The sequence below is a fragment of the Lacerta agilis genome, chromosome 7 (assembly GCF_009819535.1).
Source record: "Lacerta agilis isolate rLacAgi1 chromosome 7, rLacAgi1.pri, whole genome shotgun sequence".
Lineage (NCBI taxonomy): Eukaryota > Metazoa > Chordata > Lepidosauria > Squamata > Lacertidae > Lacerta > Lacerta agilis.
The window spans coordinates 22540816-22560298 of NC_046318.1; the positions used below are offsets into that span (position 1 = coordinate 22540816).

General features: G+C 40.9%; 1 protein-coding gene across 1 annotated transcript in view; it reads left to right on the forward strand.

Moving 5' to 3' along the window:
- EXOC2 (exocyst complex component 2) overlaps positions 1–19483 on the forward strand; it is an 80446-nt gene that overhangs the window by 26890 nt on the left and 34073 nt on the right. Inside the window, exons 11-18 of the mRNA XM_033154468.1 lie at positions 1978–2096; positions 11268–11393; positions 12321–12445; positions 15480–15548; positions 16215–16372; positions 17668–17789; positions 18329–18390; positions 18981–19061. Of these exons, the coding sequence (XP_033010359.1) occupies positions 1978–2096; positions 11268–11393; positions 12321–12445; positions 15480–15548; positions 16215–16372; positions 17668–17789; positions 18329–18390; positions 18981–19061 (862 nt within the window). The remainder of the gene's footprint in view (positions 1–1977; positions 2097–11267; positions 11394–12320; positions 12446–15479; positions 15549–16214; positions 16373–17667; positions 17790–18328; positions 18391–18980; positions 19062–19483) is intronic.

Here is a 19483-nt window from a genome sequence, read left to right on the forward strand (position 1 = left end):
TTTTTTTTTAAAAGAAGGCTAGTAGCATATGCCTAACTTCATTTATAATGTCTGCCAGGTGCAGACAGGAACATAGATTGTCACCGCTAGTCCCCAGACAGCACAGTGTGTCAGCCTCTCATTCACAGTAGCCGTGCGCAAGGCAGTGAGAATGGGGAGAGACACTTGAAGCTCCCAATATAAGCAGCGCTTAACTGGGTCGAAATCCATTCCATTTGTGGAGGAGCAGACAATTCTGTACATCCCATCACCACACTTACTATGTATATCATAACACCAGTGCTCCTCACAGCCAGCTGAATGCACCTATGTCTGTGCAGTTCTTTCTTCTCAATGAAGAGACGGAAGATCACACAATTTGGCCCTCCCCCTCACCTATGAGGAGAATATTCCAGCTTCTCTCCCACAGAACAGGATTTGGCTCAGGTAAACATCTGAATTAGGGTCCTGTGTACCTCCTCAACCTGCGAGGATAGATAATGAATCCTCTTGCCAAATACTCCAACTGCTCAGCTTGCTTAAGCCCCTGCAGCTGATGCAAGAGCTTAGAATTATTTTTCAATGACTTCCCCTTTGCTCCCCAAGAAATCTAAGGGAAGTGGTATCACAGCTGAGTAATACGGAAAGATGCAGTGAGGTAGAGCAGACAGTGGGAGGAGCTGCACCCCAAGACTCGGTGTACTGGCTAGAGACATATTTCATAATTAACTGCTTCTTCGTTTTTATCCTCTATTCAATTTTTTGATTATTTTTTTTAGGACAGAAATCTTGAATACTTGCCAGTGGGGAAAAGAAAGAAAGAATAAAAGTGTTCTGGCTTAACTATATCCCTTTATTTATATTATGCCAAACCCCGCAACACACATATGCTGAGTGGGGATTTAACAAGGCTTAAAACTTCTCAGCATGCTTTGGTGTATTACTAGGATATGAGTGATATAGGTCCCCCCCCTTTAACATTAGCATTTGTAAATAATGGGCTGCCTTTAGTTTATGTCTTGTAGTCTGCATCTAACATAGCAACCTGACTGAAGCTGAGCAGGTCTTGTCACTGCCTGTACTACCTGATATAAGTGTAGTAAATAAGTTATCATTTGCAGTTGCTTAGCATACTCTGTAGACTCCTATAGCCTTGGAAAATAGTGTAGCGGTATGAATGCAATCCCACATAAAAATGTCATGATGTTAGCTAGAAATAACTGCCTATCTGCACAATCTGGCAAAACAAAACAGCAGAATGAAGCATAATACCACAATGCCTCCACTTTCAGATTCACAGTGAATTTAGAAAAATCTCTTTTAAAAATAAAAATCAATATTAATAACTACGTGCACATGTTTTTTTCTGGATTAGTGTGTCTGCCTGTAGGCATTTACTAGTGAATGTATTTTTTTGTTTTGGGAAACTTGAAGCTAGGTGAATAGGCCACATTTTTAAACGACTTAGAATGTTTGCATGTGTAACAAGCCTTGATCTCCAATTACCTGCGATTGGCTAGCTTTCCATTTTGCTTGGGAACTGGGCCTGTCTTACGCAGAAGTCAGGATTATTTGTACTTAAGCTGCAATCCTATACATACTGTTTTACCTGGAAGTATGCTCGATTGCACTCGGTGGTTCTAAAGTGTCCATGTCTAGGATTGCACTGTTAACTGGAAACAGCTGCCTTGGAATATTGCAAAAAGATGCACATTTAACACAAGCTCTGTGGCTGTCTTTCTGTTGATTGTAATAGTGACTTAGGCTAAAGCCGTATCCCACTCACCTGGGGGTAAGCCCCATTGACTCACTGGGACTTACTCTTGACTGGGATTGCACTGTTAATTTTCAAGTCATCAGTTCCGTTTCAGAACTCTGGTTTTGCTCCCTTTTGTCCAGGATTGGGGTGGGTGGGAAGAAAGGGGAGTGATCCATGAAACACAGAAGTGGCATGGATTGGTTTTGAATCCTCATTTATTCAGCACAATAATTTTGCAGGTATCTTTCTGATCTCCATGCAGAAGGGGACCCAGCTTGGCAATGTATCGCTGCCCAACATAAGTGGATTCTGCAGCTTATGCACAACTGTAAAGAGAGCTATATTAAAGAACAAAAAGGTAATTAATTTTTTTGTTTGGAAAAGTGTCCTCCATTGAACCTGAAGGCTGCAGTATAGGATTCCCCCCCCCCGCCACCTCTCTCTCTCTCTCTCTTTGTATAAATTTCACATACGTAAACCTTTTCAGCTATTCAGTTTTGATCCATCTTTTTTACAAGTTATTACCATGTTTTCATATGAATTCTTACGATTCTTGAAACTGACAGGGAGGAAGATACAAAAACACAACTCCCTTCCTGGTAGGAATGATATCCAGCCACTACTTGTCTTGCCATCCCCTTTTTCTGGTGATCAAGAGAAGCAGTGACAGCTGAAGCTCCCATGAGAGCATTCCTGAGCTGATGTGCTAGGAAAGAACCCTGGCCTCTTCTTCCAGGGACCCAAAAGCTGCAAAACCTTTTTTTATGGAAGAAGGTAGCTTGCATTTGAGGGACTGGAAAGAAATAAGTAACTGTGTCTGGGGAAAGATGTGAGTGGGCTTAAACAGTTTATAGTGCATTGCTGTCTTTGCTAGGACCAAGTGCATGATTAAGGCATGCCGAGTTGGATCTGGTTTTAGATCCTGGTTAGTATTAACCCACAGTTCAAGTAAGGGGAAACTGTGGTTTAAAGAAGTCACAATGTCAGTACTGCAGCTGGGCATGCAAGGGCAATACATAAAAGTGGAATACGCAGGCTCTCTGTTTGGGGGCCAATAAAGCATGGTTTATCAGCCTGAGATCATTATGTCTGAGTTGGGCTGAAGACTCCCCAGAGTGGCAGAAATCTTAGTGCTTTAAAATACTGATTTCCGCTGCTGGGGAAATACAGTAATATGCTGTGTCTCTTCTGCCTAATTACTGCTTCTCTTTTTGTCTGTTGGCATTGTGTGGAGGAAAGAGGGTTTCAAACGAACTTCCCAACGCAAGTTGTATAGCACAACAAACAAGAAAATCAGGAGGGGAGTGCTATGCAGTTTAGAAGTGAAGTCTTGTAAATATATCTGTAGAAAAGCCTTAACTTATTCCTAGGTATGCTTGATATCATGCTAGCTCCAACAGAATCTCTGAGCACTTTAGCAAAATGTTCAGCTTTGATAGAAAAGTATGAATATCAAGCAAATTGTGAAACTTGTTTCTGTTCCTGGAGTAAAGATACGTGTTTGCTTTTAGTGCTAACGTACCAGTAGCTTTGCCTAAGTGCTAGGAAATCAGACAGATCTTTGCCCTTCTGTGCCTCCTACCAGACTTCTATTCACCTTGCAATGAATGATCTATCTTTGTTTGATCAGACAGGCCAACAGGGCCTGTGTCAAAGGAGCCTTTTCAATTTGTTATCCTAGCAGCTGGTTCTCCTCTGTTGCCTTTGCATACTGTACATCTGGAAGAAGGCCTCTTGCAGCTGGGAGTTATTTCATCCCTAACTCACATCCCCTGTTCCTAATAGAAATATTCTTTTAACAGTGAATGCTCAGACAAAGCTTTAATGTAATATCAGTTTGAAATTAAACTAATAATCATTATGCAGCTTGGCATTTGCTTCTTGAGCCCTTGCCAGCTTAGCAGACGTTTCACAACTTTTGAGGTAGCTTACCTACTTCCGTTTGCCGCATCTTAAAATAGGATGAACATGACTACAAGTGCATTTATACCAAAATATTGCAGATCTTAAAAAGTATAATAAAGCTCAGCTAAGGTCAGTATTGGTCAACTGGGTTCTTGAAATCTTCAGAGCAATGTCTATATAAACCCTGTTCAAATTAAACCAGTTCCAGTTCCTCTGAATTTTATGCAGTTTAATCAAGACCAGCACTCAGAGACACATGCTGTATTAAATAGATTTGGTATTGTGCAACTCTTTTCAGTGGGGCTTACACAAGAGAGGTTCATCGTATAATCCATACTATGTCAAGGCATCTTAAAATAGGTCATACATAGGCTCCACACTGTCACAAAGCTGACCACAGAGTCTTACTAAGTCTGTATGGGCAAATTCGCTCTACAGCAATTTGAATTGGGTTCAGAGTAATTGCTGACCTCCTCCATGCTGAACAGAAGGCAGCAGCAAGTACAGCAGCAGTTGAGCAGCTGGATCCTATTTCTTTCCCTTTCCCTCCAACATTTAGCAGGTGCAACCAAAGAGGAGGCTTCTGACATGGCCTGTGAAATGGCAACCTTCCCTGGGCATATGAGACAGAGGATGTAGGTTGCCTTGTTTAAAACAAACAAAGCTCTAATTTGCATTCACTGCAGTGTTTTGCTAATCTAGACATACATACATCAGGGACAAATGAGTTGAATGCTCATTCAAAAATGACATCATGATGAAGTTCAAGGACAATGTACAGTTATGCCTTCTCTACAGTTGCTTCCTCAGAAAGTCCTAGAGGAGTGGCATGAGTCTGTGTGCCACTTGTATTGGCTGTAACATGGTTTCCCAAACTTGGGTCTCTAGTTGTTTTTGGACTTCAACTCCCATCATTCCTAGCTAGCAAGACCAGTGGTCAGGGATGATAGGAATTGTATTGCAAAAAAACAGCTAGAGACCCTGGTTTGGGAAAACCTGGGCTATAGTATTGGTACTGTTCTTGCTCACTTGCACTGGCATTTAGAGCTTAGTCCAAATATTAAAGTAACAATGAGGTTTATTTTCTAATTTTTCTTTTTATATGTAGTTTGTTTTATCTTCATTTTCAAAACTGCTCCATAATTTTCAATTCTTAACCATGGGGATGGGGGGTGGAATATCCAACTAAGGCATATTCCATAGACAAGGACCTATGAAAATAAATGTTAAGTAACTTGAGCCCATTGATTTCAGTAGGTCTGTTCTGTGTATAACTAATGTTAGACGTTTGCTGCAAGACTTTAGTTTTCAAAGGACCACAAAAGTCTTGTGGATTAGACTCTGACCCTTAATTCTGAGCTTCTCCACATTTTAAATATATAAAACTCTTAGGAGGGCACATTCAGGATTTAACCATTCACCTAAAGCACTGAAAGAAGGAAGTCAGAAACAATCTAAATATTAATGGCAGGTTTTACTTCAATACACTGCAAAATCTGGTAACCAAGGTTTTATTTTAATCATTTATAAATCGATTGATAGATATTAAAACCACTTTGTTCAATACAAAAGTGTATATTTGTTTTAAACGTAAAAAAATGTTTCTAAAGTGAAATGAACTAGTTGGCAGTTATGATAGCAAAAAGCTTTGTAAATAAAAGGCATATTTTTTATTAGCAATATCTTTTTAATATGCGATTCATAAATGGCCTGCCTTAGTTTCCAAATATAGACAGATACAGGGAACAAACAGGACATTTAAAAATACATTGTTGATTCAAGTTAATTTTAAAGGAACTTCCTTAATTTCTTGCTTCGGCAAATTGAAAGTCTTCTGTGTGGCGTGTTTGAAAGGAATCCTATCCTACTTGTGTCGGTGCAGGCTTAAGGCACTGCCTGTTTGGTCAACAAGCAACGGTGGGTGGTCGGGCTGTAGCTCAGGACAAGGGCCTGCTGTGCACAGGAAAAAATGTTCAAAGGTGTTTAAGGGCGGTAAGGAAGTCTGCTGCCCTTCAGAGAATCCAACAGCTATAGATCAGTGTTTCTTCTCACTATTGTAGCCTTTAGGGGAGAGCACGATATGGTGTGCAAAGCAAGAGAAAATACTGCAACTTCATTACGTTGTGACATCTGTAGAACTTTCATAAACCTGTGTGCAGACTATATGCGTAACAGTTGATTTTTCTGTTATTTGATGGATTTTCCTTTATGTAAACAAAGATCCGCTGGATAAGCCATGTGCTTAAAGCAAGATCACAAATAATTTCATTGGAATGTTTCTGCTAAAAAAAAAAAATCAAAAACAGATAGAATTAAACTTTTCATTAGCTCTTATCAACCACGTTAAACCGCGTGTCTCGCTTAACGTGAATTGTGCAGATGAAGTTGTGGAAAAAATAAAATGTTCTGGGGAAAATGAAATTGCCATCAAACATTTGTTCATTGCTTCTTTTAAAAAAATCAAAGCTTCCTAGTTCAAAATTCTTAATCTTCTTGCTAAACCTAGACTTCTAGCAAATTTATCTATAGCCACACTCTTAATAGCTGATTCACGTTAATTTTAAGGGACCTGTATTGAAACCTGTACATGGATTGTGTAAATGTGAATTTTCCCAACACAGTTGCAGCTTTGAATAGATTATAAATTTCAGTCTCTATAAACGCCATTTTAAGTAGTATACTGAAATGTTTAAAAAGTATCCTTTTAAAAGGTAGGCACTTGCTCTGTTTAAGATCAGTTGGTTTCTCCTTTGTTCATAGAAATATTATGTTATTTTGAACACGTCTTGTGTTTTCTCTGTTACTCTTAGTTATGGCAAACATTTTTTTTTAAATATAGCAATTTAGGAGTGTTTCACACACAGCACACCTTCAAGCATATTGTGAGCCCCAAAATTTCCCCTCAATGCATGTCTAAAGTATGAAAGCTACAATAACTTTTCCTGAATTTGGGGAAAACACAGCCAGCTAGATAATAACATCTACATCCAGTGCTTAAAATAGCAGTGCATGGTTTTAAATGGCCACGCTTTAACTTTTTGTTCTGAGTGAGTGATGTTTGAATGCTGATTTGTACAAGAACTCTTTCTCTCCCCTGGCTGCAATGTGTAGTCCTGAAGCGCTATCTCCTGGACAACTTGGAAAAAAGTCAGCTTTACTAATGCACTCCAGATGTTCATTATTCCTGAGGGTATATGTGCTGTTGCCATTCCCTGCTCCTGTGTTATACTTTCTTGTAATGCTAGACAACCAATTAAGAAATTAGTTTCATGTTAAACTTTCTTTTCCTGGTACCACTGCAAACTGATGATGTGGTTTCTAGTGGAACAAGAGCGTATTCTTTGCCCTGTTTTCTATTATTGGTGAATAAACAAACCATTGGTGGTTTTTTTTTGTTTTTTGTTTTTAGAGCAGGAGTGGCAATTTGGTGTAGTCATGCTCTCATCATATCAATCTAGTAACAGACAAGCTGTTTTGACCAATACTACAAAAGGATCACTTTTTGAGCTGGTGTATTTTTTTGAAATAATCATACTAAGCTATCTTTTTCTTATTATTATTTAAAAAATCCTAATTACTAGACATCCTTTGAACTTGAAATAGGGTACAATGCATAAATGAGAAATGTGTTTTGAAATATCAGAAGCACATAGGAGGGGGGGAAACCCATAGTTTTTACTCTTTCCTTTTGCAATGCAAGTTGAAACATTCTGGAAACTTTTTTTTAAAATCAACTAATACTAAAATGCCCAAAAAATGTTTTTGATGTGAATATGCAAAGAGAGTGATAATGTATAGCTTTAATGTATGAAGAAGTGTGTTTGACCTGGAAAAAGCAATGCTAAACAGAATAATTTTGTTTCAATTTTGTTTTATCTTACTATATTCTTCCAGTGATTTTCAGGAAATTTACAGATTATTTGGCTTAGTTTTAAGCAACAGAGCCAAAACCATATGTATATAAAATGAGTGATTCAAGGCATTTAGAATTTCAACAGGGTTTCTCAAATACCCTTGTGAATTTTGGGTTGGGGAAGGAAAAAAAATCATAATTAGCATGCTTTCCTTTTTGTTTGTTTTTGTTTGGTTTTCCTGTTTAAGAGAGGTTACACTAATGCTAATTTAATTAGTTTAAAAGCCATTCTGCAAATATCGGTCAAATGCCCACACTCAATATGTACATCTGCATGAGTAGATGTGTTTTTCAAGTACTTTGGAAATTCCCTGTACTTTTTTTTTCTTCCTTCACAGTGTTGGTGCCTGAGCTTTACTCTTAAATATTGTTTTGCAGCTAACCTAAACAACAGTTCCTTTAGTTCATGTAGACCCATTGCTTAAATCAGTCACTCCAGGAAATAAAGGACTGAATGGCCAGGCTGCCAAATTGTTTATTTTTTGTTTGAAAGTAGGTGGGTACTGTTTAATAAGTACATATTGACATTATTTGAGAAAATTCATGAATATTTGTATTAAATTGTTTACAGTATACTTTTTCAGGAGTTTATATAGATTTACTAAGGTTGCAGTAAATTTCCATAAAGGTTACATTTGTAACTTTCTTTTGTGATTGACTGGGCTTGGTGTCCCAAAACAGCTGATTGACCTTCAGAAACATAATGTTTTCTACCAATCGAAGGCTGCATATACCAGAATAAGCACATCACATCATTTGGCACTTAGGGTCCTCTGCACAAGCTTTCCTGGTAGCAGTGGCAGCCAGGCCCAGTTAGTGCCTGAACAAGGCTGAACTAGACGGAACAGATCTGTATTTTACAGCATAATCCTTTATACGCCTGCTTCTTTAAAAAGAAGTCAAAGCAGATTTGCAAAGAAACTTGACGCATTCTACATTTGCACCCTTAAAATGACAGTGGTGCAACAACCAATCACAATCTTTTTTGCAGGAAAGACAGGAGAACTGATCTTCAATATTGCTTGCATGCCACCAATCTCTGAGCGGTGTAAGATTCCAGGGGTTCCAAGGTTCGGTTTTCTTGGAATAAGGGACAGCGGAGTCTGTGGTATCTTTAGGATATATGGTTTATTTACACATATATACAACCTGAGCCTGCGACAGAGGGGCTCGTGGCATTAACACCCCAAGAGGGTCTTGCTTCCTCCATGGCCACAGCCTTGGATCCTAGTAGAAATCAGACATGGTTCTATCTCTCTGGCTTCTGCCAGCTTCACCTCTGGCCTTTTGTCTTTCTAACTACCAGACAGTTGTGGTTGGAAGTTGGACAGCACCCAGGGGTGTACGAGGAGGTTGCGGGGGGCAGTTTGCCCCGGGTGCAACCCTGGGGGGGTGGACAAGATGGCCCGCTGCCTCCCCCCCCAGCTGTAGAGCGGCTGAGGGTACAGGCGCCATGCATGTACAGTCTGTGTGGGTGCCGCTGGCCAGTTTGCCCCGCCCTGGGTGCCGGAGAGGCTTCCTCTGCCACTGACAGCACCCATTTGCCCTCTGGCACTGCATCACCTCCTTTGTTACCTTAACAACGTATGCTTAGCCCATTACCTCACCAGGAAGCTAGCCTGGCTATTCCGGGAATTGAATCCGTGCTGGATCCAGGAATTGGAAGGGGACTTATCCATACAACCTAGCCTCCCCCAAAGTCACAATACTACCTCCTTCCAGGAACAAGACATCTGTCCCCAGATGTACAAGCAAACAGCAGAATACATAATTCCCTGCAGAAAAATAACAGGCAAATTAATGAAGGTATTAGTGTACACAGCATCAAAAACAGATAGTCAAAACACAGTTATACCTTTAACCCAACATAGTAGCAGCTTGTTCCTTTCAAGCAAGTTTCCATTCCATCACAATCTCTTCAGGCCTTCTTCTTTATCCATGGGGCACACTCCCAGTCTCAGTTCTGCAGCCTCCTATGCTGTGGGGTGAAGAGATCTATAAGCAACAGATCTTCACCTCCATTTTGCAGTTTGCTCTTCTCTTCTTTCCTCCTGCAACCCCTCTTGCACAGCAGGCTCCCAGGGAGTGGAAAAATCAATTGAAGCAGCTCCTCAGCTCCAGTCAGCTCACCATTTGTTGTCTTCACCCTTGCCCCCCAAACTCGCAACCCTATGTTTTCAAATTAGCATTACAGGGAAGTCAGACATGAGCCCACTGATGGAACAAAAGAGAGATTATTCCAGCAATGGCATTCTGAAACTAAACTGATTAAAGAAGAGAGGCTGAAGGAAGGGCAGGATGGATCTTGAAGATTTTGCAGAAGGGAATAGATGATTCTTGAGAAACTGTAGCAGTAATGGAATTCTGTGGATAAGGGAAGGAGACACAGGTTGCATTAAGGTTCCAAAAGTAATGTTTGCATATCCCTCTTTGAATTTAATTAGGTTTATTTGTTAAGTTGCAGTTTATTAGGAATGGAGTTCTGTTGTGATGGTCTTCATAAATATAACCTGGATTCAGCAACCTTGACTCCCATTTCCTCTTGAATTTGAATCCCTGAAGCACTTCTGAGGATTATGCACCTAGAGCCAAATTTCACAAACCTAGAGATCTTGATTGTTCTTTAAAAACTTGGACAGTTCCTTTTCATTAATGCAGTGTCACTGGGTCCCTTTTCACCATAATAGAAACAACAGCATTTCTTCCAAGGGGTCTGTGAATCACTCCAGCTTAACTGTGAGCTCATGTGTTGAGTGCCAAGAGAAATGGAACCAAAAGCGGGTTTCATTTTCCAAGCAGCCAGTGTTGCATTTTGCAGTAGGCAAAAAAGCCGTTTCCCAGATAAGTCATAACATTTGTATCTGCAGTGTGGATTGTGGGTTCCCGGGTGTTACTGGTGCTTTGTGGGTGTCACTTGTGACATAGCTTTTCCTCCCTGCTCAACCACATTTTGTTAATTGCTCAGACATGCAGCACTACTGTGTACATGTTTTGAAAGTTATTCTGAGGTTGTGAATTCCCCTGTTCCCATCCCAACTGTCTAATGCAGGCATGGCCAAACATGGCCCTCCAGCTGTTTTGGGACTACAACTCCCATCATCCCTAGCTAACGGGACCAGTGGTCAGGGATGATGGGAATTGTAGTCCCAAAACAGCTGGAGGGCCAAGTTTGGCCATGCCTGGCTAACAGAACATCAGCATTTAATCAAAGACTGTATTATTGGATGCTCTAGAACCCCAGCATTCAAACTCTCCATTTTTGCTTAAATGTGTTTATGTTCTTCCATAATTTAGGGAGGAGCAGTAGGTTTCCTATGCTGCCTGTAACCCAATTCTATATTGCTTACCTCTATACTTGTATCATAGAAATTACCCTTATGTGCGTCAGCTCATTCTCTGGAGTCTACCTCCAATGTTGCAGGAGCAGCAAAAAGTAATAAAGCTAATGGCCTACCAAATAATAGTGGAAATGAGCTAGTGTTGTTTATATCAAAAAGGTAAATTCCATGTGGGTTCTGAAGCATGGGTGTGCCCTTTGCAAAAAGTATATATCATAAAGAATAGAAAAGTATACATCATTTTCTTCATGCACCCACCTGTCTGTGTAGACCTCAACACTATGCTATGTTTATTTTGCATGTTTTAACACTGTTCAGATCAACAGGTTGCTAATGCCAATAGCTGTATAATTCTCCTCCTCCAACTGCCCAGGCAATCCATTACTGCACAGTCCAATGTTGGATCTGGACAGTGAAGTGCGCTCCTCCTCACTTGGCCATCTCAGTCGGAGTGCTTCACTGAAAAGAGGCAGCAGCAATCAGTCCAGTCGCGATGAAAGTAGGTGCTGGGATTTTATTTCTTGTTCTGCTTTTCGAAAAACCAGTGTTGCAGTTTGATGAAGTCCCGCTTCTTTGCTGGTGTAATGCCCTTATCATTTCTGCCTGCTTGCACAATGGAAATCTTTTTGTGCAACAGGAATTCTGGTTTCTCGTCTATCCCACCCCACCCCACCTGTGTGCCCCTAGAATCTGTTCTGGGGGGTGCTCCAACCCTCTGGAGCAGGTTATTTGGTTGTGGGGAGAAAGTTTGGTCGCGTAAGCAGATGCCTACTTTGTCAGTGCCCTTGTTTTTTATCCTTTTGTAAACAGCTTAGAGGTTTTCTTACAATCAAGTGATACATACATTTTGTTAAATAAATCCATGAATCAGGAAGTTTTCCTGGCTTATTTCTCACCTCTTCCATGAACTCCACTAGGTGTCTTTAAGCAACTCATACTGTTTATGCCATTTCCTTCAATTTCATCCTCAGACTTCAGTTGTAAGGATTACAGTAGAATAATTTTGTGAAGTGGTCTGAATATTCTAAAGAGCTGTGTAGATCGATGGTGATGTTTTTTTCCCCCTCTGCATCCTCACAGCATCCTTACAGTGGGCTGTCACCAGAACTTGAAACCTATGAGAAACCAATCAAATTATTTCTTCTAACATGATGGAATGCTTTGATGGTGTTTCCTGCTTGGCAGGGGGTTATACTGGATGGCCCTTGTGGTCTCTTCCAACTCTATGATTCTATGTGCCAGCCCCTCATGTTTCTCAGATGGTTGTTAAGCAGTTAAAATTCCTTCTTGATGTGAGCACCTCTGTAATTGCCAAAAGTTAAATTTGTAAAGCAGACAAATCCCAGTTACTCATCTACAATTGAAAACAATTCCTTACCAATGATGTTTCAGTAGTTAACTTCTGATTTTGTTGCCCCTTTTCCAGCTTGGCGATTTAAAGCTCCTCAGCAAGTGGCGTTTGTCGAAAAGCTAACAAAGCTTGTCGTAAGCCAGCTCCCCAACTTCTGGAAACTCTGGATTTCTTATGTGAATGGGAGCCTCTTTAGTGAGGTATGGCATTCAGTCTTTCCCATACTTTCAGCTATATACAGTTCTTTGAGGAACATGACATCTTTCTCCAGGTTTCCTTTGTTTGTGTATCAGTCATGCTTTGTGCTCGCTAAGTTCCCTCTTGCTAGCCAAAACAGATGATCCGTTCCGTGAAGAGCCTAGGAACAGCCAGTGAGACTTGCCAATGCAGCTGGATTGAAACTGCTTCCTTACACTCCTTGAGATCCAATATGTCTAGTGGTTAGAGTATCAAATTAGCCTGGGGATATTGAGATTCATATCTCCCCACTTTGCCATGGAGCTCACTGAATGACCTCGAACAAAGCACTATTTCTAAGCCTCACCTATGTCTCAGGGCTCTTTTGAGAAAAGAATTGGTGGAGGAGAGGAGGGGGAAGCAGATCCAAGTATACTGCTTTGAGCGCATGGGGGGAAAGCAGAATATAAATGTAATACATAATAATAATAATGCATTTTTTGTCTGGTTCTGCTGCAGACCAGCATCAGTGATTAGCAACACTGATCAGCTGCGAAAGGTATAGGGAGGGCCTCTGCTACTCTGGCATGCCTTCCCTCTCTTGATGGTGGACATGGCGGGGGGATTGGGTCCCTCTGTCCACCTGCATGGCAGTCCTGACAGCAGTTCCCCCTCATTACCTTATTTCCACTACCACACCAAAGATCAGCCACAACTGCCACTGACCCTGGATTTCTGTATGGCAGATGAGAGGGCTGAAAAGGAGGAGTTCTCATACCTATTAGAGGGGCATTAAACATTGTTCCCCCCCCCCAAACCTGGAGCCGCCCATCTTCCGAGAGGACGAGGGAAGGGTCCTCCATTATTTTCCTCTAGTACTTTTGACGTCTGGACTTTCATAGGCACCCAAAGTTCAACATCCAGGGCACTTCTGGGTGCCTTAAAACGAAGTCCACACTTAAGCAGGCAGGAAGAGAAACAGTTTGGGGTTTCATCCGATTTAGCCCATAATTTTTATGGCTGTTCCGAATTTCTGACAATTTACAGCTAAAGGGACAGTTGAGCATAGACACTGAGGCACAAAGAAGAGAAAAAAAACAAAACCGCAGGGGCCTCATCTAGTCATGAAAGTGATGAGCAATGATTGAAAGGAAACGACCAGTAATAAAGGAACTGTGATTTATTTTCTCGAAGTTATAAGGGTGATCTGTATGTCTTTAAAACACACACGTTTTGGTTAGCGTTTTCAATTTTTTTCAACAGAAGGTTTGTAGCTAAATGGAGACCTATTTCTGTGTACAGATTGAATCTGTACACAGAATTAACTGTTGGTACTTACCACAGAGGTCTGTATAGGAAGGTGCTTAACTATTCAGCAAAATCAGTGGCGGGTGGAGGGGAATCAGTAGCTTTGGTGCACCTTTACGTGTTTCTAGAATCTATAGGGTTCAGAGGGAGCACAGGACATCTGATTTTAACTCCTTGCACAAAGATTTAGTCATCCATTGCTCTGTCACATTCTCCCTCTGATCAACTTATCTAGACTGAACAACACAGGAAGTAAGCAAAACAGGTTTAATGAATATTGAAAATTTGCAAGGTATACAGACAGACCGAGTTGAATCAGCTTCCTATGTTTAGCAAATATTTAAATGGGGCAGTACATACTTAGGCTCATTCTTAGTAGGCAGGGTCTGATTATTACTTTAGAAAGTGGAAAGTATAGAAAAAGGGGGTTTTGTAGCTAACAGACTTGGCTCTGTACACTTGAATGTAATATAAGAAATGTGAACTCAATTACTGCCATTTTAGTTTCATCCATATTAGAAACATCACTTTTTAAAAATAAAAAAGAAAGACAACAAGTTTTATCGTTTAAAAAAATAAAAGAATAAAGAGGCATTTTTACAAACTCCAGTTTTGCTATCATCACTACTGTCCTTTAGATGTCATTCACTTATAACAATATGTGAAGACTGTAATCCTAACACCTGGACAGCAGCAGCAAGACTGGATAAAGTGGTGCAGCCAGGACTGCTCTGGTTCTTGTGCAGGCCCAGGGCACAAGGTGGTGGTGGAGGAGGAGCCAGGGAAAATACCCCTTCACTGCGGCAGCTTCCAAGCTAGTACAGTGAAGAGTCCTAGATTGGACCTGTTGCCGTCACATGGTGGCAGCAGGGTCTGCACAAGTTCCAGCAGAACTGAGACACCCCATTGATAGTGGCTTCTGCACTGGGGTGCTCCTCTCCAGCAGAAGCCCTGGTTATCTCCCGCTTGGACTATTGCAATGCGCTCTGTGGGGCCACCTTTGAAGGTGCCTCGGAAACTACAACTAATCCAGAATGCGGCAGCTAGACTGGTGACTGGGAGTGGCCACGAGGACCATATAACACCAGTCCTAAAGGATCTTCACTGGCTCCCAGTACATTTCCAAGCACAATTCAAAGTGTTGGTACTGACCTTTAAAGCCCCAAACAACCTCGGCCCAGTATACCTGAAGGAGCGTCTCCACCCCATCACTCAGCCCAGACGCTGAGGTCCTTCTGGTTGTTCCCTCACTGCAAGAAGCAAAGTTACAGGGAACCAGGCAGAGGGCCTTCTCAGTAGTGGCACCCTCCCTGTGGAAGGCACTCCCTTCAGATGTCAAGGAGATAAAGAATTACACAACTTCTAGAAGACATTGGCAGGCAGTCCTGTATTGGGAGGTTTTAAAAGCTTGATGTTTTTATTATGTTTTTAGATATGCTGTAAGCTGCCCAGAGTGGCTGTGGAAACCCAGCCAGATAAATAATAAAATTACTACACCTACTACTACACTGCTACATTAGTCTTCTTTGATTTATTAATTTGCCAAAGTTTTCTGGCATGTTGATATGTTTGATCTAAGCATGAATTTTCTACTGTTTCTTACACTAATTAGACTTGGTCTATGAAGAATTAACCTGAGCATATACTATGACTAAGATAGAATTCATAGACCTGCTGATTTGTTCCAGGTGAATGTTCACAATGGCTATCAGCTGTAGTGTCTCAGTTGTTGTTTTTCTGTTTCCCAAGACTGCCGAAAAATCAGGCCAAATGGAAAGATCAAAGAAGAATGCTCGACAAAGACAGAATGATTTCAAGGTAAGTAGGTGTGCAGCCACCCAAAGTGGAAGGGTGTAAAACCTTTGAAGACCAGCAGAGGTTTATTTTTAATAATATATTGTAATGGGATGGCCTAATGAGACATACAGTCCTCGGTGCACTCAAGTTGCTACCACTCAATCAAGAAGATACTGGTTTTAAAGCTCTATGAGCTCTCCATCCTTACTGGGCCTAGCACCATGCTTCAACCATTTGTTTGCCCTCCAACTAGCTGGTACAGTTAGGCAGGGCAGGAATTGGCTTTTTCTGATATGGCAGATCTGCAGTAGATTCTCTGAACATTCACATATTATTCACATAAAAGCCTTTCCATTGTCTATTTATTGCACATTAGGTTTATGTTAAATAAAATTGGAGGAGGGGGGAATGAGCAGGAGAAACCCAATTTATTGTCTGTTGTTGTTTTAGTTGAGACATGCATTGAACTAGAAATAAGTAGAACAATTTAGCAGTTAACTCACCATGAATGCCTCCCTTGTTCTCTTTTAATGGCAATGCTACCGACCTGAGAGGTGCCGGAACTGAGTTCCAGCAAGTTCCATCTGAAAAAAGCCCTGGTCTTATGAATTAACTGGTTACATAAAACACAACTTGTTACACATGTTGCAGTGTTTACCCACAAAATGTTTTCTTTTCCTGTTGTAGATGATGATTCAGCAAGTGATGAAGTCCCTGGTTAAACTGATCCGTGGTGCTTTGCTTCCATTCAGCCTTGGAGAAAGTGAACTGAGAGAATATGGTGGCTGGGAGATGAAATCTGAACTTTCTGGCCAATGGTTGCCTCATGTCATCCAGACAGTTAGGTAAGTACTGTGGCAACTCAGTAGAACACCTGTGCATTGGGATACGTGGCTAGGGATTAAGCTTCAGTAAGCTCTGTTCTCTGACCCAGTCGTGGGTCCTGTGTGAAGCCAAACAATTGGGAATCATGGTGTTATGACAGCTTGGCCCTAATACAGATCAACAACCCAGGGAAATGCTTGGCTGAGACACGGAGAGCAAAGGCAAGAAGGTGTAAACGGTATTTAAGTAGTGCAACTATCCAGGTGTCCACTCAGTGTCTTTACTGGCGTAGATTGCTGACAAATAGTATTTATAGAAATTATGGCAAGTGGGAAGCACTCAAAAGATGGAGTCCGGCATCAGCTTGTTAGCTGGGGATTGGGGAGAAGATAGCTTACAGCATTGCAAAGCAGCCGTGACAAAAAACCAAACCAAACCAGAGTGTGTTATCAAAGCATCAGTATTGTCACCTCTAGGCTTCTTGGGACCACGTAGTGACACACACACAAATAGGAGAAAATATATCAGTTTATAGCTCCGGAACACTCTCAAAACAGCTCTTAAAAGTTCTTCAACTGATTCTACCCAAACAGGAATGGAAATTGTTATGTCCATATGAAACCAGGTGGAATCTACACACATATAAAAAACGCTGTGAAAATGCTTTTTTTTAAAAAAAAAAGTTTCAAAAAATACATTGAATTTTGCGTAGCTCCATATCCCCATCTAGTGTCACATTTGTATATTTTACAAATGTCACTTTACAACACACTTAAAGCTTCCTATTTGCAGCTGTATAACTGAGTCCCAGGATTATTCAGACAGCATTTCCTGAATGATCCTTGTTCTTCCCTGGTGTCATCCAGCTAACTGCTCCCACTGAGGGTCTCTAATGCAAAGGAAAGGAGTCGAGCAGCTAGACGTTGCTCAGCTCTGTGATGGAGGCAAATCTTCCACTGCTCACATATGGCCGCTCCCAGGCAACAGCACCTACTGAGGTCTTCTGAAGCAAGGAAGGGGAGCTTAGCAGCTGGATCACACACTGTCCGAGATAGAAGTGGCCTCCCTTGCCAGTTGGTAATTTCCCAGGCAGTGCAGAGTATATTGAGTTTGAGAATGGAATTAAGTACCCAGTACAGATGAATAATGATAGCATAGTGGCTCTCACAGAAAAGAGGGGGATGCCGTGATTTTGTTTTTGTTTTTTAATCCTACTTCTCTTCAAATTTTAGGGGGTCTCAAGAAATTATGACTGTCCTTAGCATCTGAACTACTTCAAAAACCATAACTTCACATTATTTTCCCCATTTTCCAGGCTTAGTTATGAATCTCTTGCTGCACTTGAAATACCAAATGATATGCTTCAGATCATCCAGGATCTTATTTTGGATCTCAGAGTTCGCTGTATAATGATCACATTACAGCATACAGCTGAAGGTAGTAAAAGACACTTTGTTTATCTGTCTTTTTGGGTGTATATCAACACGAGTGTCCTTCTGATTGGATTTTTTTTCCTAAATGATGTTATACTCTTTGTGATTTTTACCTTCATATATGTCAAGCGTACCACTAGATGGTTTTATTTTCAAGTGTTTTAGTAAACTGGGTGTACGGCTGTGTCATCATATTAAAAGTAGAAATGACAATTCAGCAAAGGATTACAAGTATTGGTCTTCACTACAGTCATTTTCACTCTTGTGGATTCAATATGCCGCATTAGTGTTATAAAACAATTACTTCACACATAATCTCTGTGACACAGCATGGTTTATATCCAACCTGTTACATGCCTATAATTAGCTGACTTGCCTTGCTGTAAGCATGTTTGATGCGTAATAAAACTGCTGCCATCTTTTTAAGGTACCAGCGGCAATCTATTTGGATGACAAATCACTACATTGATAGAGGGCTTTCGTCATTTTTATTTTTATTTTTTACAGAAAAATAACCATCTAAAAACTTGTCTCCTTTTGCAGATGTAAAGAGATTAGCTGAAAAAGAAGACTGGGTGGTGGACAACGAAGGCCTAACCAGTTTGGTGGGTATGCTGCTATGTCTTTAGGCATCTGTATTGAATGGTGGATTCTGTAGCCTAAGTCCAACTCCCTGCTCAGCATGAAACTGGCTGGGGGCGGGGGGTAGGTCTTGGACCTAGTCTTTGTTTCAGCCTAATCTACTTCAATGGGTGAGTTAAGTTGATATAGTAGCTTATCCCCATGCATGAGCTGCTGGTGAAAAGTAGCCTCATTTCTTCTCACTCTTCTGTGAAAATCCCACCCTTTCCTATCCCCTCATATCAGTGAAAACTCTGATACATGCCCTGCCCTAGTCTTCTTGTCCTGATGAGCCTGCAATTCGTTAAGGGGAGAGGAGAGCCCTGTATTGTTAACTGGATAGGTAAGGTATTTTTAATAATGAGATTGCAAACGGTCAGCAACATTGACTTCCAATTAACATGGCACTATAGCTGTTACACAATATGATGAGCATATAAATCCCATTATGGTCTGACTGGACATTCAGAGCAGGAGCTTTAAATAGATGGTTGATTGGAAACCAGGACGATTCCACTGCAGTCATGATTTCTAGGTTTCAGAAGTAATTTCTTGTTTATTCTCTACCTTTTAGCCATCCCAGTTTGAGCAGTGTATTGTGCATTCTGTGCAGTCGCTTAAAGGTGTCCTGGACTGCAAACCTGGAGAGACCAGCGTAAGTCATGTCAGGTCGTGTTTGGGGAAATTCCAGGGTATGAGTAGCATGATGGACACTGAAATCATCTCAACCTCTTACATGTATAGAACAGTAATCCGTTCCTTACACACTCCTCAGGATAAATGGAAGGGATTATAAGGAATTCCTAATCATGCTATTCAGATAAGTAAAGAGGTTATTCCAATACTATTTGTGGTGCCACTGCATCACACAAACAATGGTAATGCTGGAAAAAATAACATTAGCATTGCTCTTCCCATATAACTCCACCCTGCCTGTGCATTTTCTTCATTCTAACATAACCAGGAATGACATGAGATAGAGCCAAGAGGAAGTTCTAAGTCTGGCCTTAAGATTTTACTGTTCTACTCTTATCGCCATAATATGCTGTCCTCATTTTTTTGTCTAATTTAAAAGTT